Source organism: Triticum aestivum, chromosome 7D (assembly GCF_018294505.1).
Source record: "Triticum aestivum cultivar Chinese Spring chromosome 7D, IWGSC CS RefSeq v2.1, whole genome shotgun sequence".
Classification (NCBI taxonomy): domain Eukaryota; kingdom Viridiplantae; phylum Streptophyta; class Magnoliopsida; order Poales; family Poaceae; genus Triticum; species Triticum aestivum.
The window spans coordinates 4,765,530-4,791,770 of NC_057814.1; the positions used below are offsets into that span (position 1 = coordinate 4,765,530).

A 26,241-nucleotide genomic window follows, 5' to 3' on the forward strand; every position below is an offset into this window, starting at 1 on the left:
AACTGGGTGATTATAAAGGTGCTCTACAGGTGTCTCCGAAGGTACTTGTTGGGTTGGCGTATTTCGAGGTTAGGATTTGTCACTCCGATTGTCGGAGAGGTATCTCTGGGCCCTCTCGGTAATGCACATCACTATAAGCCTTGCAAGCATTGTAACTAATGAGTTAGTTGCGAGATGATGTATTACGGAACAAGTAAAGAGATTTGCCGGTAACGAGATTGAACTAGGTATTGAAATACCGACGATCGAATCTCGGGCAAGTAACATACCGATGACAAAGGGAACAACGTATGTTGTTAGGCGGTCTGACCGATAAAGATCTTCGTAGAATATGTGGGAGCCAATATGAGCATCCAGGTTCCGCTATTGGTTATTGACCGGAGACGTGTCTCGGTCATGTGTACATAGTTCTCGAACCCGTAGGGTCCGCACGCTTAAAGTTCGATGACGGTTATATTATGAGTTTATGTGTTTTGATGTACCGAAGGTAGTTCGGAGTCCCGGATGAGATCGGGGACATGACGAGGAGTCTCGAAATGGCCGAGACGTAAAGATCGATATATTGGACGACTATATTCGGACTTCGGAAAGGTTCCGAGTGATTCGGGTATTTATCGGAGTACCGGAGAGTTACCGGAATTCGCCGGGGAGAAGTATTGGGCCTTATTGGGCCATACGGGAATAGAGGAGAGAGGCCAAAAGGAAGGAGGCACGCACCCCCCCCCTCTGGTCCGAATTGGACAAGGGGTGCAGCCCCCTTTTCCTTCTCCCTCTCCCCCTCTTTCCTTCTCTCCTACTCCAACAAGGAAAGGAGGAGTCCTACTCCCGGTGGGAGTAGGACTCCCCCCTTGGCGCGCCCTCCTCCTTGGCCGGCCGCCTCCCCTCTTGCTCCTTTATATACGGGGGCAGGGGGGCACCCCAGAGACACAACAATTGGTCATTGATCTCTTAGCCATGTGCGGTGCTCCCCTCCACCATATTACACCTCGATAATATCTTAGCGGTGCTTAGGCGAAGCCCTGCGTCGGTAGAACATCATCATCGTCACCACGCCGTCGTGCTGACAAAACTCTCCCTCAACACTCGGTTGGACCGGAGTTCGAGGGACGTCATCGAGCTGAACGTGTGCTGAACTCGGAGGTGCCGTGCGTTCGGTAATTGATCGGTCGGATCGTGAAGACGTACGACCACATCAACCGCGTTGTGTTAACGCTTCCGCTTTCGGTCTACGAGGGTACGTGGACAACACTCTCCCCTCTCGTTGCTATGCATCACCATGATCTTGCGTGTGCGTAGGAATTTTTTTGAAATTACTACGTTCCCCAACAGTCCCCAGGATATGATTTATTATTTCTCTGCTAAATGTTTCCCTGCTCATAAGAAACAAGCTGCTTTAAGGGAAATATATAATTTTGTGCAAATTGAAGAAGAGAGTCTCCCACAAGCTTGGGGGAGGCTTATGCAATTACTTAATGCTTTGCCTGATCATCCTCTCAAGAAAAATGAAATACTTGATATCTTTTATAATGGACTAACCGACGCTTCCAGAGACCACCTGAATAGTTGTGCTGGTTCTGTTTTCAGGGAAAGAACACCAGATGAAGCTGAAATTCTATTGAATAATATGTTGACAAATGAAAATAATTTGACACTTCCTGAACCAACTCCTAAGCCAACTCCTAAGAAGAGGGGTGTTCTATTTCTCAGTCCTAAAGATATGCAAGAGGCAAAGAAATCTATGAAGGAAAAAGGTATAAAAGCTGAAGATGTTAAGAATTTACCTCCTATTGAAGAAATACATGGTCTTAATTCATCACCTATTGAAGAAACACATGGTCTTGATAACCCGACACAGGTAGTAAAGGTAAATTCTCTCTATAGATATGATAAAGCTGAAATCCCTCCTACTAAGTTTGCTAGCCAATGTTTGGATGAGTTTGATAACTTTATGGTTAAGCAAGAAGATTTTAATGCTTATTTTGGTAGAAAATTAAAAAAAATGCTTATATGATCGAACACTTGGGTGATTATATGTCTAAAGTTAAAGGTGAACTTAAACTCATTAGTAAACATGCTTCTATGGTTACCACTCAAGTAGAACAAGTACTTAAAGCTCAGAATGATTTCCTCAATGAATTGAATAGTAAGAATAATGACTATGTTGTTAGAGTGGCTACTAGAATGGGTAAAATGACTCAGGAACCTTTGTATCCTGAAGGCCATCCTAAGAGAATTGAGCAAGGTTCTCAGAGAAATAATGTAGATACACCTAGTCCTTCTAAAAAGAAGAAAAATAAAAATGATAGGACTTTGCATGCTACTAGTGAACCTGTTATTGACACACCTGAGAATCCAAATGATATTTCTATTTCTGATGCTGAAACACAATCTGATAACGAACATGAACCTAGTGATAATGTTAATGATGATGTTCATGTTGATGCTCAACCTAGTAATGACAATGATGTAGAAATTGAACCTGCTGTTGATCTTGATAACCCACAATCAAAGAATCAACGTTATGATAAGAGAGACTTTGTTGCTAGGAAGCACGGTAAAGAAAGAGAACCATGGGTTTAGAAACCCATGCCTTTTCCTCCTAAACCATCCAAGAAAAAGGATGATGAGGATTTTGAGCGCTTTGCTGAAATGATTAGACCTATCTTTTTGCGTATGCGATTAACCGACATGCTCAAATGAATCCTTATGCTAAGTACATGAAAGAAATTGTTACTAATAAAAGAAAGATAGCGGAAGCTAAAATTTCCACCATGCTTGCTAATTATACTTTTAAAGGTGGAATACCAAAGAAACTTGGAGATCCCGGAGTACCTACTATACCATGCTCCATTAAAAGAAACTATGTTAGAACTGCTTTATGTGATCTTGGAGCCGGTGTTAGTGTTATGCCTCTCTCTTTATATCGTAGACGTGATTTGAATAAGTTGACACCTACTGAAATATCTTTGCAAATGGCTGATAAATCAACTGCTATACCTGTCGGTATTTGTGAGGATGTGCCTGTTGTGGTTGCAAACGTTACTATTTTAACGGACTTTGTTATTCTTGATATTCCCGAGGATGGTAGTATGTCTATTATTCTTGGAAGACCCTTTTTGAATACTGCAGGGGCAGTTATTGATTACAACAAAGGCAATGTCACTTTCCATGTTAATGGCAATGAGCATACGGTACACTTTCCGAGGAAACAACCTCAAGTTCACAGTATAAACTCTATTGGAAATATTCCATCGATTATTTTTGGAGGTTTTGAATTTCCTCTTCCTACTGTCAAAAAGAGATATGATATTCTTATTATTGGGGGTGTGCATATCCCCGTTGAGGTAACATAGTGTTATTCGAAATTTCTCCGGTTCCATGTTATTCGGAATGAGTTTGTTAACAAGACTTGATCAACCTTGTTAGTGGATTCCTTTTGATGAGCATGAGATGGATGAAGTTAGAAGGCACAACCTTCTTTACCCACCTTTTACTTTCTGTTATTTAGTTGAAATAAAGTAAAAATAGTATTTTTCTGTCTGTTTTCTGAATTATCCGTGCAATATAAAAATACCCCGAAAATAAAAGTTCTCCATATGCCCTGCCAATTTAATATGACTTTTTCTGGAATATTTGAGAATATTTGGCACTGAGAACACGGCAGGGGGAGCAAGCACCTGGGCATGAGGGTCCAGGGCGCCCACCCCCTGGGCGCGCCCCCTTGCCTCGTGGGCCCACGGTGGCTCCCCTCCACTTATTCCTGCACCCACACACTTCTTCTTCCTCCCAAAAAAAATCACCAACCAGCTCCAGCACGAGTTCTAGCTCATTTTGCTGCGATTTTCAATCTCCTTGCTCAAAGCACCTCTCACAAAACTGCTTTGGGGGATTATTCCTTGGTATGTGACTCCTCCAATGGTCCAACTAGTTTTTGTTCTAGTGCTTTATTCATTGCAAATTTTTGTTGCCTACGTGACCATGTTCTTGAGCTTGCATGTCAAATTTATATGGTTCCAAGTAGTTCTAATGCATGATATAGGCTCTAGGCACTTGTAGGAGTAGTTGCTATCAATTTTGTTGAGGTTGGTTCACTTTTATTTGAAGTTACTAAAAATTTCAGAAATTTTCAGAAAATGATGAAGAGATTTTTTGAGGGGCTCTTCGAGCTGAAGCTCGAAGGATAAGCAAAGTGAAGAAGCAGAGAGGCCCAAATATAATCTGCCTCGTACCATGGAGATTCGACCGTGTGAATGGCCTTGCGATGATTTCTTGAGAGCAGCCGGGATTTATGATGATATTTATGAGTTGGCTGAGAATGCAGGCCTCACCGACTTCCTCCACGACCAACGCGAACAGTATCTCTTACTCACTAATACCTTTGTGCAAAATTTTCATTTCCATTCTAGGAGGTCACCACCTATGGTGGATTTTTATTTATATGATGAGTATAAGGAGATGACTCTTCGTGAATTCTGTGAGGTGTGCAAGTTACCTTTTCCGGGTTTCATAGAGGAACCACATAGTAACGATGTGGAAGGGTTTATTGATACAACTGTTGTAGGGGAAACGAGGAAAGTTTCCCATGCACGAATCACTAGCATACATTTTCCTGTTCTACGTTACTTTGCTATATTTGCTAGTAGATGCTTAATTGGTCGCGGAAACTGTGGAAACCTGAGTGTCCCTGATATTATTATTTTGTTCAATGCCTTGTTTCGTGATGACACATTTAGTATGGGCGCTATTGTTGCAAAGCGGTTAAATCTTAACCGTACTAAGGGCCCCATCTTGGGAGGCATCTTCGCCTCGCGCCTCGCTGCATACTATAACATACCTATTAGGCACTATGAGAAAGAAGAAAAATTGCTGCCTACTGTTTTTCTAGACTATAAGCGTATGGTAGCGCATGATTTTATTGTTAAGAATAGGGAAAGGACGCTTAAATACAAACTGCTATTTGATAAGAATCACCCGGAGACTATTACCTTGCCTGCTCCTTCCTTGTTTGATTTATCTGCAGGCAAGTATCTCGTTCTGCTAGCGACCATCCAAGCGTACCGGAACCCTACATCAGCCACAGAGCCAGAGCCGGAACCACAATTTGATCCTATACGACAGTCTAATTACCAGTGGGATCCAGAGATGATTGCCAACCAGTGGCAGTCCGAGGCTTCTTCATAGTACGACCCCAGTTATAACTATGGATATCCGCCAGGCCAGCCGTGGCAATAGACCAACTTAGGCCAAAAGCCTAAGCTTGGGGGAGTACGTATTTCTCACCGACATTACATTCATGTTCGCACACTCATTGCTAGATGTCGGTGCTCATACTTTTTCAGTGTAATATCCATGCTAGTTTATTTTATTTTTTATGCTTTCTTCTTGTGTGTTTGATAAACCTTAAGAAAAAAAAAATAGTAATAGCTTTTAGCTAGTTTACTTTCTTGCTGTAGTAGTAACAATTAAAAAGAAAACCCAAAAATATTTCATGTTCTTCTTTTGCTTGTTGGGAGCTTTCCCGTGTAAATAGTTTTATTTCTTTTCTTTTCCTTGGGGGTCGATAGGAGAAGACCATGATGAAATGTTGAAGTGGCTCTTATATGCATTATTGTTGATTTAACCAAGAGCCCATATTACCTTGTCTTCTCCTGTTTATTGAATGCTCGCAGATTCCAGCTTAGTCCAATGCACGTGCACTATTATTATTATTCACATCGTTCGGTCGTGCAAGTGAAAGGCAATTATGACGATATATGATGGACTGACTAAGATGAGAGAAGCTGGTATGAACTCGACCTCTCTTGTTTTTGTAAATATGATTCGTTCATCATTCCTGATTCAGCCTATTATGAAGAAACATGTTTGCAATGACAATTAGAGATCATAGTTGCTTATGCCATGCTTAATTAGCTAGGAGTTTATAATGGTTTACCTTGCTTGCCAACATGCTATTAAAATGGTTGTGATGTGGTATGATGGGGTGGTATCCTCCTTTGAATGATTCAAGTGACTTGACTTGGCACATGTTCACACATGTAGTTGAAACAAAATCAACATAGCCTTCATGATATTTATGTTCATGGTGGATTATATCCTACTCATGCTTGCACTCAATGTTTATTAATTTTAATGCATGTTCATGACTATTGTCACTCTCTAGTTGGTCGCTTCCTAGTCTTTTGCTAGCCTTCACTTGTACTAAGCGGGAATACTGCTTGTGCATCCAATCCCTTAAACCCCAAAGTTATTCCATATGAGTCCACTATACCTTCCTATATGCGGTATCTACCTGCCGTTCCAAGTAAATTTGTATGTGCCAAACTCCAAACCTTCAAATGAAATTCTGTTTTCTATGCTTGAATAGCTCATGTATCAACTAGGGCTGTCCGTATCTTCCATGTTAGGCGGGTTATTCTCAAGAGGAGTGGACTCCTCTCCTCACTCACGAGAAAATGGCTGGTCACCGGGATGCCCAGTCCCATGCTTTATGCAAATCAAATCAAAATAATTGCAAACAAAACTCCCCCGGGACTGTTGTTAGTTGGAGGCACTCGTTGTTTCGAGCAAGCCATGGATTGATGCTTGTTGGTGGAGGGGGAGTATAAACTTTACCACTCTGTTTGGAAACCGCCTATAATGTGTGTAGCATGGAAGATATCGCCATCTCTTGGTTGTTATGTTGACAATGAAAGTATGCCGCTCAAAATATTATTTATCTCTATTTCAAAATCGAGCTCTGGCACCTCTACAAATCCCTGCTTCCCTCTGCGAAGGGCCTATCTATTTACTTTTATGTTGAGTCATCACCCTCTTATTAAAAAGCACCAGCTGGAGAGCACCGCTGTTATTTGCATTCATTACTATTAATTTATATTGGGTATGACTGGATCTCTTTTACCATGAATTACAATGTTTAGTCAGTCCTTGATCTTTAAAGGTGCTCTGCATTTATGTTTTGTGGTCTCAGAAAGGGCTAGCGAGATACCATCTTATTATATCATATCATGATTGTTTTGAGAAAGTGTTGTCATCCGAGATTTATTAGTATTGCTCGCTAGTTGATTATGCCATTGACATGAGTAAACACGAGACCTAAATGTTATTGTGAATATGGTTAGTTCATAATCTTTGCTGAAAACTTGAATGCTGGCTTTACATATTTACAACAACAAGAGCAAACAGAGTTTGTAAAAGTTTTTCTTTATCACTTTCAGTTTATCAACTGAATTGCTTGAGGACAAGCAAAGGTTTAAGCTTGGGGGAGTTGATACGTCTCCGTCGTATCTACTTTTCCAAACACTTTTGCCCTTGTTTTGGACTCTAACTTGCATGATTTGAATGGAACTAACCCGGACTGACGCTGTTTTCAGCAGAATTGCCATGGTGTTATTTTTGTGCAAAAACAAAAGTTCTCGGAACGACATGAAAATCAACGGAGATTATTTTTGGAAAATATAAAAAATACTGGCGAAATAATCAAGGTCAGGGGGCCACACCCTTTCCACGAGGGTGGGGGCGTGCCTGCCCCCTGGGCGCGCCCCCTGCCTCTGGGCCCCCTGGAGCTCCATCGACCTCAACTCCAACTCCATATATTCGTGTTTGGGGAGAAAAAAATCAGAGAGAAAGATTCATCGCGTTTTACGATATGGAGCCGCCGCCAAGCCCTAAACTCTCTCGGGAGAGCTGATCTGGAGTCCGTTCGGGGCTCTGGAGAGGGGTATCCGTCGCCATCGTTATCATCAACCATCCTCCATCACCAATTTCATGATGCTCACCGCTCTGTGTGAGTAATTCCATCGTAGGCTTGCTGGACGGTGATGGGTTGGATGAGATTTATCATGTAATCGAGTTAGTTTTGTTAGGGTTTCATCCCTAGTATCCACTATGTTCTGAGATTGATGTTGCTATGACTTTGCTATGCTTAATGCTTGTCACTAGGGCCCGAGTGCCATGATTTCAGATCTGAACCTATTATGTTTTCATGAATGTATGTGAGTTCTTGATCCTATCTTGCAAGTCTATAGTCACCTACTATGTGTTATGACCGGCAACCCCGAAGTGACAATAATCGGGACCACTCCCGGTGATGACCGTAGTTTGAGGAGTTCATGTATTCACTATGTGTTAATGCTTTGGTCCGGTACTCTATTAAAAGGAGGCCTTAATATCCCTTAGTTTCCATTAGGACCCCGCTGCCACAGGAGGGTAGGATAAAAGATGTCATGTAAGTTCTTTTCCATAAGCACGTATGACTATATTCGGAATACATGCCTACATTACATTAATGAATTGGAGCTAGTTCTGTGTCACCCTATGTTATGATTGTTACATGATGAACCGCATCTGGCATAATTCTCCATCACCGATCCAATGCCTACGAGCTTTTCACATATTGTTCTTCGCTTATTTACTTTTCCGTTGCTACTGTTACAATCACTACAAAACCCAAAAATATTATTTTTGCTACCATTACCGTTACTTCCATACTACTTTGCTGCAGATATTAAGTTATCCAGGTGTGGCGGAATTGACAACTCAGTTGCTAATACTTGAGAATATTCTTTGGCTCCCCTTGTGTCGAATTAATAAATTTGGGTTGAATACTCTACCCTCGAAAACTGTTGTGATCCCCTATACTTGTGGGTTATCACGGTGCTACAGCCTGCCTAACCTGAGCACCCGCTTGATCCATCCCGGTTGTCTGCTGGGATCTGGCTGGGATGACGAGGCGATCCAAACAGGCCACAAAGCAGGCACATGCATCCTCCGATAGCCGCAGATGGAGCCTGAGTCATCGGCATACCACTGGATCAAAGACTTGGAGGCCATCAGTCATGGGGGCTCCGGGGCCTTGGATTTGAGGAAGGGGTTGAAGGTGCCAAGGTAAGGAGCACACGTCCTTGCTGCCGCGGGGCTTAGCAGGACGGCCTCCTCGGGCGACGGCGAGGGGGAAGCAGCAGTAACGACAGTGGTGGTCTCCAGAGTCGCTCGCTCACGACCCGCGATGAAGTTACGCAAAGCGATATGACGTGAAAATTATATTTGGAGCAGGAGATTCAATTAAGCGAGATTCCAAAGCTATGATTTTTCGTTTTCTGTCTGTAGGTTTAGCCAAAGCATTTATAACACAACCGATATGCATGCATCGCTGGCTGGCACAGCCACTCAAAAGTGGTAGGCATTTTTTCGACCTGCATTTTGCATTACTTAATGATAATTGAAGGGGCGTGCTATGCGTCCGCCGGCTAATCTTTTAAAAAGATTGGCCGGGTTGCAAGCCGTCAGATCTGGCACATCGAGCGGCCAAGTGACACCTTCACCATTGCAACACAGGTCTTGTTGCTGAAATTTTGCAATAGAGGTCCAGTTGCAGAACTTTTTTTGCAAGAAAGGTCCTGTTGTAGAAAAAAATCGCAACAGAAATCTCGTTGCATATATTTTTTGCAACAAAGGTATTGTTACAATTTTCTTGCAACAGAGCTCTTGTTGTAGAATTGTTTTTGCAACAGGGAGTTTGTTGCATAAAACACCGAAGAAGAGAATCAGAGAGAGGGTCATGGTTGGAGAGAGAGAGAGGTGGTAAGGAGAGAGAGGAGGGAACGAGAAAGGGGCTCGTAGCGGAGTGCCATGGGAAATCATACGGGAGAGAGAGGGGTAAGGAGAGAGGAGGAGGAAAGGAGAAAGGGGGCCGGTGGTGGCGTCCTCCGGCGGGGCGGAGATCATGCGCACGTCTGTTGCTTGGCTAAGTGGTGGCGACTCTAGATGAGAGTTGGGAGGGAGAAAGTGAAGATTGGCTGCTATTGAGAAACAAGTGATTGGCTGCTGAGAGAGAAGAGCGACGAGACAAATTTTCTGAAGACGAACCTTTGAGGAGATAAGGTTCATCAACGATGTGTGACTCATGGGGCCGGCAGTAATCAGCCGGCTGACAGGAAGCTTTTCCCATAATTGAAGGAAACAAAGTACAGGCATGAGGCATCCAAGAGAAAGTGAAGATTGGCTGCTATTGAGAAAGAAGTGATTGGCTGCTGAGAGAGAAGAGCGACGAGACAAATTTTCTGAAGACGAACCTTTGAGGAGATAAGGTTCATCAACGATGTGCGACTCATGGGGTAGGCAGTAATCAGCCGGCTGACAGGAAGCTTTTCCCATAATTGAAGGAAACAAAGTACAGGCATCCAGCAAAACATAATGTAGAACGAGATGGTTCGCAGGCCGCTATAAATACCGGCACGAAAGCTTACACTCCAATCTGGCAGGCTGTCAGGTATTTCTAAATATGGAGAACAATTCGACCTTACAAATTAAGCAAGAAGATACTTGCATAGCATAGATCCAAATATCATTTGCTCGCGATGATGTCACGCGCTGACTTGAGACAAAGGGTCACAGTATCCAAGGGTATTTCTGGACCTTTCCTCTTGAGACTCGCATAGATCCTCGCAGCCTCACCATCGATATTATTGTAGTCAATAGGAAGCGATTGTAGGAAAGCCTGGACCTCCGCTTTGCTCTGGGCAGGCGTTGGCTTGAAAAGACCCTGCAATAACACACGCAAAATCGGAAGTCGTCAAGTTTCAAGGATATGGAGGGATCTGCAGCATCGGCTGTGCCATGGAAGCCTAAGAGATCCGGGAACAAAGGCAGACGCCGCTTCAGGGAGAGGGCGAGAACTTAGGGAAATTGCTCTACATACATACGACGAATTGATCCAAAGGTATGAGCGAGAGAGAGGAAGTAGTACCGTAGATGCCCCTAAGCGATTGCCAAGCCTTGTCACCACCTGCACCAGCTGCGCCGCCATTGTCTTGCCCAACGCGATTCGCTTCCTCTCCTTCGATCGGTTGTTGCCTTGTTGGAAATCGCTTTGCCTAGTTGTACGCGTGCGGTTCTTTTTTTATGGTTTTGTATGTATGTATGTATATATGCTTGCAGGAGGAGGCACGTTTTCTGTTCTCTATACTACTTTCGGCCTTACGGGACGAGATGGACTCCTCTCTCCAGTCCATCCCAATAGAGCACCCAGCAATCGATTTTTTTTATTTTTTTAAAAGACAGTCTTTTATTTCATGATGATGGACATGCATGAAATATAATCAAATCTGCTGCATAAAGGTTCAGACAGTAACACTGCGAAACTTTTCATGTATGTCCACTGATTAACTAGATCCATCTGAAAGAACTAGACCAGATTTGACATCGAACATGAAAAATACATAAATTAATCTCATGCATCACGGTATGGTTGTATTGGTGCTGACGCCATCTCGTGCACCACGAGCTTCTCGACGGTAACGGCAGACCCGGTGGCGTTGTTGAAAACGCACACCCTACCAGCCGCATGGATAGCCTCCATAGGGTACACGCGTGACGTCACCGTCATCCTCCCACCCATCACAAAGCTCTCCACAATCGAATGATCCACGAGCACCCTTGCGGATAAAGCCTCTCCGTGGAGCACGGGTACGGTGCTTCCCACCACACGCTTCAGCAGTTCCTTGGCTCGCGATGACCCCGACTCATCATGGCAGAACTGGGTCCGGAGGCCCCCATCAAGACCCTTGTAAATGTAAAAGTACACTGCCAGTTGTTCGCTGCCGCTGTTGGTGGCATGGATGAGAAGGCCAAAGGGGCCAAGCGCGCCGCGTTCAGTGGCACCACCACTTGTACTGCAGTTGTAGCTAACATCGGCCTCGTGGAGGGCGGCGATGGCGGAAGCATTGAGGCGAAAGGATGCCTCAATATCGAGTTGAGAAACTTGGCGGAGAGGGAGGGTTATGACAGAGCTAGACTCGATGGTGATGCCGCTGAACTTGGTGGCGTTGTAGCGGAGGGTGTCGATCTCCTCCACCGGCCATTGGAGGATGTTCGTCCGGGTTTTCTCGTCTAGCACTACTTTCCTTGGAATCCCCTGCAGGCTCATCATACACCGTCCATTAGTTTGTTTAATAATATAAGTCCCACAATGATGAATGCACATTGACATCAAGAACTAATCATATGATTCTTGTTTAACTAATAAAGGCATGACATGTACTGTAACAGCAGACATGGAAGAAGGAAAATGTCCTTAATTATTTTATGTGGTTAGCAAAGCACAAAATAAATTAAGATCTTGGAAGATGTAAATGACATTCGATCGACATGTGTTGATCTATTGAATGAAACATGTATGCACTGACATACTCAATCCTCAAGAGGCGATGCATGATATATCTATCGAGCATGCATAACGGACGAAACAAATGATAGATGGTAAACACAATGTAAAACAATAATTTCGATGAACAATATACCATACCTGGAGGCTTGCCCATCCCTTGGCTATGTCGGTGTTGGGTGAGTCGGTCTCGCCGACAAACCCCCAGCTCACGCGCCGCTGCTTGACCGGATCATAGAAGGATGTAGAGGCATAAAACTTACCCCAATCGACCCTCATGCCTATCCCCACATCAGCTTCCGGGTCCAATGGCGTCCACCTGTTGGCCTCTGCATCAAACCTCCCCAGGGCGTAGTAGTCATGCCACTCATCGTTCACACTCGCCTTCATCACGTATATCACCTCCTCTGATGAGTTGCTGCCACCGCTAATGCAGTAGAGGTCAATGCACTCCCACATGCCGGTGCCGTCGACACGGTGGACCGGGTCCGGGATGAGCTCGTACTTGATGAAGTCTTTCGTCTTGTACATGAGGGCAATACCGGCATGACCATGGTCATCCTTGGACCCTATGATGGTGCGCCATGTGTTGTCGGACTTATCAAACCACGCGGCCATGGGATCGCGGAAGTCCCTGTCGCCAATGCCGGGGGGCGGGAAGATGACGGGGTTGGCAGGGTGCTTGGTCCAGATACGGAGGAGGGGGTCTTCAGGGTCTGCAGGGAAGGCAAGGCACTGAACCTGGGCAAAGGTGTCACTGTTGCCCGTGTAAAGCAGGATGACCGTGCCATTGGGCAGCATGGTGGCGGATCCCGTCAAGACGCCGTTGATGTCGTACCACTGGTCGGGCACCATGGCAACGGGGAGATGGCGCCAGTGGACCAGGTCCGACGACACGGCGTGGCCCCAGGCGATCTTGTTCCAGACGACGCCCTTGGGATTGTACTGGTAGAAGAAGTGGTACAGTCCGCGGTAATACATCGGAGCTGCACATTATTGAGTTCCACGTAAGCAACATGCATACATACAAACAAACAGACAGCTGGTACGGCAGCAAGTAGTAGTACGTACTAACCATTGGGATCTGCATGCATGCATGTCGTGGAGTAGGTAGCCACGTCAGTCAGCAGCAAGGAAAAGACAGTCAGTTTGTGTTTTTCCCAGCAAGCAAGCAAACAAACAAAAAGACAGCGAAAGTGTGGAAGATAGATCAAACCATGTAATGCAAACATGAAGGCAAAAATAAGATCTGGATCTGAAAAATCAGTCACTGGAATGAACTAAATGAATCGATTGCATACCGTTCATGAAGTTGCCGTCCGGCTGGAAATGGTAACCAGTGCGCTGCCACAGCAGCATCTCGCTGCTCCACGGGGACCCGTCGGCATCGGCGCCGGCGGCGGCTTTGATGTCCTGCTCCGCTTGGGCCTCCCCGGGAGTCTTCTTCGACAGAAGGGCCGCTTTCTCGTCGGTGGCTGCCCGGAGACGGGCTACCGGGTCAGCCACGTCGTTGAGATCGTCGCCCACGTTGTGGAGCGCGTGGGTGACGACTAGCGCCACCACGGCCACGGCGCCTAGCACGGCGGCGCACTCGCGCCACCTGGTGCCGCCGCCGCCGCCCCGCTGGTGCTGCTGCGGCGCGTGCCCAGACATGACCGGCGGCGTGTCGGGGACAGCGCTAGCGCCGCGTGACTTCATCGTCACGGCCTGCGCTTCGGAACTGGAAAGGGACTCTCTTGATCGGCTCATCCTGCGGTCCCGTGGAGGAGCCATGTATGTAGAGCCGCGCGGCCACGAGCGCCGTATCGCGTGTTCCTTCTGTTCACAAGAGGAACGTTACTACTACTTCCATCCCAAGTGGTTCGTCCATCGCGAGTTTGTCTTGGATCTTGGCGAAGTATGTTAGGCAGGACCGAATTGCAATCTATTATGGTGATTTCGGGTCCTTTCTATAAAATGTTAGGACCGAGTTGCAATTTCTAGTTTTGTTGGGTCCTTTCTATAAAATGTTAGGACAGATTTTGGGTCGTGCCCTACTCGTGTTGAAAAAAAGTATGTGTGTGTGTGTGGGGGTGGGTGGGTGGGTGGGGGAGGCGGTTGAGGGGGGGTACGTAGAGGGAGATAATAGAGTTATGAAGATGATGCATGCAGCATCGAACAAACAAGAGAGTACTAGCCTCGCCGCTCAAGACTAATGAGTGGTTCCAACCTTATTGATCACAACATCCAACACTCCAACTAAAGAGTACAAAAATCCGGTAGGTGTGAACATGAGACAACATAGTTATTAAAATGTTGTGTGCACTACATAGAAGAAAACAACATAGAGTACCAGCCTTGCCGCTCAAGACTAGTGAGTGGTTCCAACCTAATAGATTGCAACATCCAACACTCCCATTGAAGAGTACAACAAAGTCCAAGGATGCAAACAAAGTAGAGAGAGAGAGAGAGAGTAATATGGTAGGCTCGCCCTCTAGGATACATGAGTGGTTCCAGCCTCGCGGACCATGGAGTAAAGTTCTATGAAATGAGACTTCACAATAGACGCCAGCCACGAGAGCCACTGATATATAGTGCAACATAATGTATAGACTAGGCCACAACACTTATACACACAGAGCACAAACTAACTTCAAAAATTATTATATGTGCACTATACAAATGGAAACACCAGATGGCACCGCCCTCACTAGCCAGGACTCAAGGGTTTGAAATTTGCAGTTCTATTGGGTCCTTTTATTAAATATATGCGGTCATGCTTATCTAATGGATTTTGGGAATTTTGAGACTCTTCCACTGTTCAATAAAGTATTGGAGGGGGGATACAGGGTAGGGGAAGGTAGAGACTAGCCTCGCCGCTCAAGACTACCGAGTATTTCCAGCCTCATTGATTGCAACATCCAAGCTCTTGTTGATGAGTACAACAGTGCCGACATGTGCAAACAAAGTACAAGCGATGTATGAGAGAGAGAGAGAGAGAGAGAGAGAGAGAGAGAGTAATATGCTAGGCTCACCCTCTAGGATGAATGAGTGGTTCCAGCCTTTTGGACCATGGAGTAAAATTCTACGTAATGAGACTCACAATAGACGCCAACCCACGAGAACCACCGATATAGTGCAACATAATTTATAGACTAGGCATGTCATGACGTGGGCTAGCCACAACACTTATACACACATAGCACAAATTAACTTATGAAACATATTATGTGTGCACTATGGCGTTGTTTGGATAAGGGGAACATACAGATCGGGATCTCCATAAGCCAGAAAAACGGCCTAACCGTACAAAATCTTGTTTGGCTCCTCCAACGAACCCATGCATATAGGAAACTCGTTTCACAAAAGCCCAAAATTCCAGGTTTATGGGAAAACGAGTATTAGTCGTTTTTCCACAAACGCGATTAACAAATACAGATCGCAACTGTCCATCTCCGCCTCCGCCCTTTCCTGAACAACCACATTGGCACCAATTTTTCTTTCTGCGACTCACCTCCCGCCTTTTTCCATTGCCTATATAACAGGATTTGTTGGCCGCATGGTGCGTTCCACACACAGATCACATAGGCTGGCTGCGATCCCCGGCCACAGGCACTGGATGGAATACATCGCCTTTGGATCTGAACTTGGCCGTCTTCAATAGGACTGCACACCTCCATCGAGCTCTTGTTATCATCATCATCTTCCGGTCTTCAATCAGGATTCGTGGCTTCACCCGTCCTACACGGTAAGATAAACCATCTAGAGTTACAAAATTCTGCAGTACGAATTGTTTTTGTAAATACGTTCATGCTACTGTTCATTGAATTAATTCTATTGGCAGCGAACCCTATTTTCCATACAACCCCTGATAATTTTATTTAGGCAATTCCTAGATTATACAAGATCCAATAACATGGTAATTCCTAAATATGAATTTATGGTACATACGAGAATCAGGGTGCTCTATAAATGCACCATACATATTAAAATAATCCAACACCGAACCACAATAATATTGTCAATCAGTGTATATATCCAAGTGCAGTAGTTAGTTTTTCATGAGAAGGATACAGTTTAAATCACAGTATAAGGATAATTTTGCATAAGTATCAATCATATCTATCCATATTATATAGTGTATGGTAAGAGCTATGAAGTAAGCAAATGAAGATCAGAATACCTTGTGATGTCCAATGTGAAGTTCACGGCAATAAGTGGGGAAACCTAGCCCAGCTTCATAGTAAATGAACTTCATGCTTGAGATCTTGGCTGCAACCCAGCAAAGTAACTGGTCAGGGAACATCCCATTAGGCGAACATGCGACAAAAATTGAAGTGTCCAGTCACACTTTGAACAAAAGATTAGTTCACTCCTAGACTCCCATTTGTGTACAACGACCACAGGATTACCCCTCAAAAGATCGAAATATTAGTGGCATGCTCATTTTCTTCCACTTCGTAGATTTATCGTAATGAACAAAATGACTCATCTTGCATTATTTCTTCTTGTATCTCCCTGTAGAAAAATATGGATGATGAGAAGGACAAAATAATTAGGAAGGAAAACACAGATAAAGCTAAGCGCCATGTATGGAAATCTTCAGAGGACAAAATACTACTCAATATATTGAAAGATCAAAGTCTACAGGGAGGGAAAAGAAGGAACAGTTACACAAAGAAAGCATGGCGTGATATCTTAGGACAATTCAACGATTCAAGGGTAGAGAAACTTGAATTACAACAACTGAAAAATCGTCATAAGTACTACAGGAGTTGCTACAGTACCATGGACAGACTTCTAAAACTCACGGGATTTGGTTGGGACGATGATGATAAAATGATAAAAGCTTCAGAAGAAATTTGGGAAGAACTAATTAAGGTAAGGATTTGCGAGTAGAATCCATATGAAGTTCTCATATCATAGTATTAACCAAAACTAAACAACTTGCAGAAGGATAAGTCACTACAGGAATATCGAGATAAGGTGTGGCCTAGTTGGGTAGATCTTCAAGCCATATGTGCTACTTCAACAGCATCTGGAGCTGGTGCTGTATCTAGCAAAGGAAAAGATGCTGCATGTACAAGCAAATCTTCACAGATTGATCTCAATATGGATGTTGAAGTTCATGAGATTGATTCTGATGAAAACAATACTTCCCCTGGTGTCTTCATGAAGAAGTCAACTACCATTGAGCAAGAAAAAAAGAAGTCCACTGGAAGTGGATCAAAAGAAACTGGAAGAGGGCAAAAACGGACAGCCGACGATGCCATATCAGCAATTGACCGCCTTGCAGATGCATCACTTAGCATTGCTGAAGCGAAGAAAACAGTAGCACAACAAAATGAAGCTTACTCGGTTAAATCATGTATGGCAATATTAAAGAGTATGAGTAATCTAGATCCCAAAGAGAAACTAAAAGCGGTCAAGGCATTTACAGATGGTGATAAACGGGCCATATTCATTGAGATGGATGATGAGACGCGAAAGCTTTGGATTCTTGATCCTTAGAATTTTTGTAATACACCATTGACCATAGTATTTTATTTCAGTCGTTGTCGTAGATTCAGAAAACAATTTCCAGTATGTTTTATCAGCTTGTGTGAAATAATGAACATTCTTTTTCAATTTTATATTGTTCATTTGATGGTTCAGCACTGATATATTTTAAACAAATATCCTGAGATGATATCAATAGTGTATATTGTGCAGGGACCTATGAACAGCTTGGATGTGCCAGATGATGAACTTTCTGACTCTGAGCAAGTGCTTATTAACAACATTTCTGCAGTGTCCTTGTTTCGTGATGTGTTGTTTACAAGGTTATTCAAAACAACTCGTAACACCTCTATATTAACTGGTGCTCAGAAAACATTAGAGTTCTTAGAGGGACATCCAGTTAGATTTTATGAACTAATTCGTCTTGAGAAGCACACATTCTTCTTGTTGCGGGATGCTTTGTGCGAGAGAAAGTTACTTAAGGATACAAATCGAATGACAGTGGGCGAACAACTACTCATGTTTTTACATACAATTGGTCACAATGTTAGAAACCGTGTCATGCAAGATAGATATCAGCATTCTGGCGAACCAATCAGCCGACACTTCAACAACGTTTTAGACGCCATAAATGGTTTGCGTGATGTTTGCATAACAGATCCAAGCAATCAAGTCCCATCCAAAATATTGGGTGACGCAAGGTTCTACCCATATTTCAAGGTATAATTTCTATTTGAAGAAGATACTCCTTTTACATATGATTTTCATAAGTACAATGTCCACAACATGTGAACATCCTTATTTGACTAAAAAAATCCCACCAGAACTGTCTAGGAGCAATTGACGGGATACACATTGAGGCGAAAATCAGGCTTGATAAGAAAACTCCTTACAGAAATAGGCATGGTTATCCGTCTCAAAATGTAATGGCAGCAGTGTCATTTGACATGACATTCTCTTATGTCGCTGCTGGATGGGAGGGTTCTGCATCGGATCAAGCTGTTCTAAGATGGGCTGTTACTAGTGGGGGTTTGGTTGTTCCTGAAGGTAAAATTATTAATATATTAATTATTTGTGTATCTATAATATAAATATAAATTCTGACTGTGCTATGAAACCTCATGTGCAGGCAAATTTTATCTTGTTGATTCAGGCTATGCAAATACTCCAAAATTTATTGCCCCATATCGCGGAGATCGCTATCATATTGCTTCTTTTCGTGGATGTAATCGGAGATATACTGGTGAGAAGGATTTGTTCAACCATGTGCATGCACAGCTGCGGAACGTTGTGGAACGAACCTTTGGTGTTCTGAAAGCTCGTTTTCCAATTCTAAGTAGGATAGGAGGAATTCCTTATCCATATAGAACCCAAGTTAAAATTGTTATGGCTTGTTGCATCATCCACAACTTCATAAGGAAGGTTAATGAGCCTGATGAGTTGTTTGAGCTTTATGAGCATGGGGAAACACAAGAAAATGTTGACCATGGTGATCAACAAGTTCGTGGGCAAGCAAGAGAAGATGACCGAGTTGCTGGTGAGAGAGTTCGTGCTGGCATCGCTCAACAATTGTGGACTAATCATCAACGACGTGTGAACCGACAACAACAAGATGATTAAACGCCGTAATATTTGATTTCCATCTTTAATTAGAGATGTATTTGAATAATTATTGTTAGAACTTTAAATTTCTTTATATGTTCATGAACTCCCCATTCTTTTATAGGCTTATGAACTCTCTCTCTCCCTCTCTCTATCTAGGGCTACATGATGAAATGTTATTTTTCACCAATCTATTCAGCAAATGAAGCAACAAATAAACTACTTCAAATGGGTGTGTTCTTATGTAACATATGAGTGTTCCCGTCCTACCTACGCACCAGGTTCTACAATGTACCAAGTGCAAAGCTTGTCAGCTTTCACTGCTACAAACGCACCTGAAACTTCTTGTTTTTAGAAAGACCATGAACCTTGCCCGTTCTAACTTTGCTTTCTACAGTAGCACTCTCCTCCAAAGTTCCATTACCAGTATATGTAGCTAATTGTTAAGGCCTGTTACTTATGAAGTATTTTTCTGTCGGCAAGTGCATGATACAGACCATGAAACAAAGATAATTATAGCTCCTCTCGGCAAGTGCATGGTAGACCATGTTAACTACAGAGTTTGCAAAAAGAAAAATCAAACATACCTGCTCCTCTGAATCGCCGTCCTCGAGCTTGTTCTCTGCATCCGCTGTTACTCATGGTCATGCTGGTTAGGGAGCGGGGGCTACAGCTGCCTGCTGCCGCCGGCGCCCCACAGATCTAGTGGTAAAACGGGCTGGTTACAGTGCAGCCTGCACCGCCGGCATTCTAGGGAGGCAGGCATGTGCGTTGAGCTGAAGCAGCACTGCTCGACGGATAGAGCTGGCTGACGGCCGACGAAGCACAGTAGGCCTTAGCGACCTAGCCGTTCAGGGGAGGGGAGGCGGGCAGCGGCGTCGGGGAGTCCAGCAGCAACCGGCGTGGCCGGAGGCACGCACTAGCCGGTGTCCTCGCGCGGATTCATCCACGGCCGAGAGCAGGGGAGTACCGGTGTCAGCGAGCGGACGAGGAATCGGAGGGGACCAGCAGGACGACAGACTTGGAAGACGCCATGGCTGATTTGGGGAAAGTGAGAGTGAGTCACGGGAGGAGAAAAGGAAACAGCCCACTGGAGGGTATCCAAACAAGGTACATGACCGACCAGTTTTTCTGTTTTCCTATCCAAACGTAACTTTTTATAAACTCGTTATTTACAAAACGTAACGTAAAACGGGGTTTCCTAAAAATCAGCTAAAAACTCGCTTTTTATAATCCTAACGCTAAGCACCGCTATCCAAACAACGCCTATAGAAAAGAAAACAATAGATAGCACCATCCTTTGGCCAGGACTCAAGGATGATAGTATTGGAATTTCCAGTTCTATTGAGTCCTTTTATAAAATATACAATTATGCTTATCTAATGGATTTTGGGTCTTTCAAGATCCTTCCACCAGTACATGACCCCCCATTAGCAGCGATCAGATGTGCCATCTAGCAGATTCCAATCCGAACGCTGCAAGTAACTTGTTAGCAGCCACCTCAGAGTAGCAGCGTTCCCTCTGGACGCTGCTACTATGTCCCATATAGCAGCGTTCAGTTTGAATGCTGCTAGCGAGCACCACCTCAGCAGCGTTTCCATCTGACAAGCCACCAAATTATTCAACTCTAGTAGCGTTGCCTACGGCGGCCGAACGCTGTTAACATGATGCACATTGACGCAAAGGAATGTTGTTGGAGTGGCGGCGGTTAAATTGTAGCTGCTTGGATTGTGGAAAAGCGGCGGCGACAACACATGTGTGACTTTGATGGTGGTGCTGCGAGCACCCGGTCTCGAGCTCCGGGGCGAAAGCCTAGGTCAGACCCGAGTGCTCATCCCTGGCAATGGCGATGTTTTTTTTACATCGTGACCTTGTTGGATGCATTGCTCGGATACGTTCGGACTGTTTCTTCAGGTTGAAAATTTTGATTCTAGCCTTTGTAGTTGGATCCGGCGACGGCGGCGCTTGAGTGTCGCTTCCTTCTTAAAGGCGTTGTTGTTGAAGATCCTCGTCGTCAATGTGGTGTCAATGGTTGGTGCGGATATGGTCGCAGTTCTAGTTTGTCGTTCGTTGATCTGATCGCTTTGGGGCTTTTTTATTTCTTTTTTCCTTTTCACACCTATTCATAGCTTTTGGTCTTATGACTTTGCTAGTCGTTGGTGTGTTTTAGCGTGTGTGTTGGGTTGACTGTGTGCATCATAGTTATGCAGAGGCCGGGTGTATGCTCGTTATATTGTATCCTCTTGATGCTTCTTTTGAGCCAATAAAATTCACCCTTTCTCGAAAAAAATGTGTGTAGTGCAGTCACAACGTAAGGTCAATGTCGACACTGGTTGCACTACTGCAGAAAAAACTATTAGTGTAAGATAGAAATTATTTTACTGCCGCTTTTATCACCTGCTTGTAGATATGTACAAATATCTATGTAAGATTTTCAAATTTTCAACCCAAACTAAAAGTATATGTTTAGTGAAAGAATAATTTTAAAATTTTGACTGAAACCATGTCCAAAATGTGACTTATACATGAAACAGAGGGAGTATCGCTGCTGATATGGTAGATAGCAAGGAAAAAGGCAAATCTGAATTCAGCATGGTCATCACAGAGAAAAATAGACACTGAAGGTTTAAACATGCACAGAAAACGTTTAACAAAGCCAAAAGGTACCGATTGAAGGTGCAAGTTGAGTTGAAGTTTAGATGCCTCAAAAAATTCTGCAAGTGCAAGCAAGTTGTATCATTCTTTTGGAGGACAATTTCAGTGATCGATATTTCCGCGTGTCTTGTATAATGTAAACAAAATTGAGAAATTCCGATCAGAATCTGGGCGAAAAATGTCAAGTGATGTTATTGCATATGTATACTTCAATTTTTAATATGTATGCAAAATAAACAGAGCTCCTATACGTCCTATTGATCTGTAGGTTGTAGGTACTGAAATAATCGCAGAGATCTTGCAGAAAAGCCAACTTGAGTTACACATGAGTAAACCTCTAGCTCAGAAACTGCTCGGAAAAGAAATGAGAAAGGATTGACATACAGGTGAGGGGGCTCCACTTCAGCTTGGGCCAGGCCAACGGAGTTTTGCTTTTTGAGAAGAGCGTCGAGTCAAGCTACCAGGTTACATACGAGCTAATGGAGTTTCCGGCCTCACCCTATGGGTTGGACTCGTGTACTGTCCAGCTTGCTACCCACTGGGCAATGCAAAATATTATGATCTGCTGCATAAACGAGCAGACAGTAACAATGTGCGATTTTTCCCTTCCATGAATGTGCTGCTGACTAGATCCGTCTGACAGAACTAGAAAAATATCAGAAACCGAACTTAGTAAAGAGAAACCGGTTGGAAGTTAATCTCGTGCAAAAAGATCTAGTTGCATCGGTGTTGAATGCATCTCATGCACCACGAGCTTATCGACGATGACAGTGGAGCCGGTAGCATTGTTGAAAACGTACACCCCAGCCGCCTCATAGATGGCCTCAGTCGGGTACACCCGTGACGTCGCCGTCAATCTCCCACCCATCACGAAGCTCTCCACAATGGAATGATCCACTAGAATCCTAGTGGATAATGCCTCTCCGTTGAGCACCGGAACAGTGCTGCCCACCACACGCTTGACAACGTTCCTGGCCAGCGATGACTGCGACTCGTCATGGCAGAAGTGGGTCCGGAGGCCCCCGTCAAGGCTCCTAGACACGTAGAAGTACATTGCCATTTGTTCACTGTGGCCGTTGGTGAGGAGGAGGCCGAAGGGGCCGAGTGCACCCCGGTTGGTGGCACCACCGCTAGTGCTGCAGTTGTAGCCGATGTCGACCTCGTTGTGGGATGCGATGTCAGAAGTGTTGAGGCGGAACGAGGCCTCTATGTCGAGCTGACCGGCTTGCCGGAGATGCAGGGGGAAGACGGAGCCAATGCCGATGGTGATGCCACTGAGGTCAGTGGCGTTGTAACGGAGGGTCTCGATCTCCTCCACCGGCCATTGGAGGAGGTTCGTCCGGGTCTTCTCGTCCAACGCCACCGTCCTCGGAATCGCCTACATCATACACCATTAATTAGAGAGTTCATTAATTCAAGCTAGGGAAGTCCCTTAACCATGATGGCACTTTGATACCAGGAACCACTACCTTTTCTTCTAGCTAATAAGATGTTTCTATTCGCCAAATTGTCTCTTGCCTACTCATGGATTCAGCAGGCAACTTAAAAGGTTCTCTTATGTGCTAAAAAGTACGAGGTGGCTTATACAATCATGATGGAAATGCTCAATTTGAATCTGTTTGAGTTAGATTTGATCTTCTCAGAGAGCCTAATGTTGAAATGAGTCTGGAAAAAAGCATAGCCAAACTATTTTTTAAGCCATAAATACAAATAATTACTTCCTCCTTTCACTATTATAAGATGTTTGGATATTTTAATATGAAATACATACGGACTGAGATGAATAAACAAACATACTAAAACGTGTCTATATACACATCTGAATCGGAAAAAATTAGAACATTTTGTAATAATGAACGGAGGGACTATTTATGTATCAAGCATGCATAATAAACGAATGCAAGTTAACAATCGCATTGTTGTCAAATCTATATATATCCAGCATGCATAGTGAACTAATGGAACTGATGATAGATGGTAAACACGTGGTAAAACATATCAAATTGATGTACAATACAGATACCTGGACGTTTGCCCATCCCTTGGCGAGGTCGGTCCGGTTGGAGTCTGTCTCACCAACATACGCCCACATCACGCGTCGCCGCTTTGTCGGATCATAGAATGTCGTGGACGCAAAGAACTTTCCCCAATCGTACCTTAGTCCGACTCCCACATCTGCTTCTGGGTCCAGCGGCGTCCATGCGTTGGTCACAGCGTCGCACCTTCCCAATGCGTAGTAGTCATGTCGTTCATCGTCCATGCTCGCCTTCAGCACGTACAACTCTTCCTGTGATGAGTTGCGGTTGCCCACAGGGTAGAAGTCGACGCACTCCCACATGCCGGTGCCCTCGACACGGTGGACCGGGCGCGGGATGAGCTCGAACTTGACAAAGTCTTTTGTCTTGTACATGAGGGCGACACCAGCATGACCGTTGTCGTCCTTGGACCCGATCATGGTGCGCCACGTGTTGTCGGACTTATCGAACCATGCTGTCATGGGGTCGCGGAAGTCCTTTTTGCCGGTCCCGGGCGGCGGAAGGAGCACAGGGTTGGCGGGGTGCTTGGTCCAAGTACGAAGGAGAGGATCATGAGGGTCAGCAGGTACGGCAAGGCATTGTACCTGGGCGAGGGTGTCGGTGTTCCCCGTGTAGAGCAGGACGACCTTGCCATCAGGAAGTATGGTGGCGGAGCCCGTCAAAACGCCTTTGATGTCGTACCATCGGTCGGGCACCATAGCAAGGGGTAGGTGGTGCCAGTGGAGCATGTCCCGCGACACGGCGTGCCCCCACGAGATGTTGCCCCACGTGACGCCCTCCGGGTTGTACTGGTAGAAGAAGTGGTACCATCCACGGTAGTACATTGGAGCTGCATGTTTGCGTTTCAATTAATCAGCACGTGTCCTTCCCACTTGATAGACATACAGAGAGACGACAGCTAGTGAGGATTGAAAGTGATAATCATCGTACGCACCGTTTGGATCTGCATGCATACATGCATGCATGTCGCCGGAGCACGTAAGCAAAAGGTAGTCAGTTTCTTTCTCCGGCAAGCAAACAAACAAAAAGACAGCAAAAAAGGCAGCTAGCCATTGCCAGTCAGTTTCTTCCTCCAAACATAGTCGTCGATGCCGGGGAAGAACATATAGGAGGATTTGAATCTGAAAACTCAATCTTGAAGTAATGGATTCCATACCGTTCATGTAGTTCTTCTCCGGCTGGAAATGGTACCCAGTGCGCTGCCACTGCAGCATGGCGTTGCTCCACGCGAAGCCATCGGCCTCATCGCCGATTTCCCCTACCATCTTCTCCGACGACGGCACGGCCGCCTCCTCCCGCCGGGCTCTCCGGAGACGGAGTACCGGGCTAACCACGTCGCCCAGGTCCCCCAGCCTGGCCCCTGGGAGGAGCGCGTGGGTGACCACGAGCACCACCAAGGCGGCGGCGCCCAGCACGGCACCGCACTCGCGCCACCTCACGCCGCCGCTGCTCCGCTGCTGCATCGACGCGTACGAGTACAGGACCGGCGGCGTGCCGGCGCGTGACTTCATCGCCGCTACAGAACTGAAGAGGAAAGTTTTCGACCGGGTTCTTTCTTTCTTGAGTCTTTGAGAGCGCGATTTATCTCTTATATATAGCTGCGCCGAGGCTAAGGAACGGTACCACTGAATCATTAATTTAGACCCATCTTTTTTTTTTGCGAATGAAGTTAGACCCATCTTAATCCAAAAGATATATACGTACTCCTATTAATTAATTTAGGCACATGCATACAACAGACTTTATGGAGTACCAATTTTAGGCTTAACATTCAATGCTCCAAATTAACACTGCAGAGAGATCCAAACAAAATACAGTTGACGAGAGCCTTGCCGGCCAGGACGAACGAGTGGTTTCGGCCTCGCCGATCGAGGAAAACGGTAACAATCCTTATCATGATAGTCAGGGATAAATTTCATCACAATTTATAGAGACTACACATGTCATGACGTGGTGTGGTCACATTGTTCATACGCGCTTAGCTCAAACTGACTTAAGAAGATGATGTGCGCATCTTCAGTCTGAATAAATGAAATGATATTCATATTCAAAGCCTAAAAGTTTTAGTACAACATGCCTAAAAGGTCACTTATTTCTGATATGAAGGGCTCGATGATGATATGATAAATGGCAACACTAGTAGAAAAAGAGGCTTCCATAGGCCCCCATAAGAAGGTTAGTTAATGTGGATAAGCAGCCACCGGGGACCAATCTATGTGGATACTATGTTTGTGAGAACATCCGGAGACACACCTCTGAGCGGAAGGCATCGGATAGCGTGCGGAATGCGACGGATAACTTGCGGAGGAG

At 44.8% G+C, this 26,241-nt stretch overlaps 2 protein-coding genes and 1 long non-coding RNA gene across 3 annotated transcripts; all 3 read right to left on the bottom strand.

The window, feature by feature from the left end:
• Window positions 1-10,177: 10,177 nt before the first annotated feature.
• On the bottom strand, window positions 10,178-10,898 carry LOC123169252 (uncharacterized). The gene is made up of 2 exons (XR_006484706.1): window positions 10,745-10,898; window positions 10,178-10,540 (listed from the first exon to the last, which is right to left on the bottom strand). It is a non-coding gene; the product is annotated as an uncharacterized lncRNA (long non-coding RNA).
• Window positions 10,899-11,078: 180 nt separating this feature from the next.
• LOC123169251 (sucrose:sucrose 1-fructosyltransferase) lies at window positions 11,079-14,001 on the bottom strand. Its single transcript, XM_044587086.1, has 4 exons — window positions 13,462-14,001; window positions 13,236-13,244; window positions 12,302-13,146; window positions 11,079-11,911 (listed from the first exon to the last, which is right to left on the bottom strand). The coding sequence occupies exons 1-4, from the start codon at window positions 13,931-13,933 to the stop codon at window positions 11,228-11,230; spliced, it is 2,010 nt and encodes a 669-aa protein (XP_044443021.1). The 5' UTR covers window positions 13,934-14,001; the 3' UTR covers window positions 11,079-11,227.
• An 8,089-nt stretch (window positions 14,002-22,090) lies between these two features.
• Window positions 22,091-25,502, bottom strand: LOC123166633 (sucrose:sucrose 1-fructosyltransferase-like). Its single transcript, XM_044584438.1, has 4 exons — window positions 25,088-25,502; window positions 24,866-24,874; window positions 23,919-24,760; window positions 22,091-23,273 (listed from the first exon to the last, which is right to left on the bottom strand). The coding sequence occupies exons 1-4, from the start codon at window positions 25,440-25,442 to the stop codon at window positions 22,590-22,592; spliced, it is 1,890 nt and encodes a 629-aa protein (XP_044440373.1). The 5' UTR covers window positions 25,443-25,502; the 3' UTR covers window positions 22,091-22,589.
• Between the last annotated feature and the right edge of the window lie 739 nt (window positions 25,503-26,241).

Excerpts from the sequence above, each read along its gene's own strand:
- LOC123166633 (XM_044584438.1), bottom strand. The coding sequence starts at position 25,442 with ATGAAGTCACGCGCCGGCACGCCGCCGGTCCTGTACTCGTACGCGTCG. Across the intron at positions 23,274-23,918 it reads AGGGATGGGCAAACGTCCAG|GCGATTCCGAGGACGGTGGC; the intron begins GTATCTGTATTG and ends TGTATGATGTAG.
- LOC123169251 (XM_044587086.1), bottom strand. The coding sequence starts at position 13,933 with ATGGCTCCTCCACGGGACCGCAGGATGAGCCGATCAAGAGAGTCCCTT. Across the intron at positions 11,912-12,301 it reads AGGGATGGGCAAGCCTCCAG|GGGATTCCAAGGAAAGTAGT; the intron begins GTATGGTATATT and ends ATGAGCCTGCAG.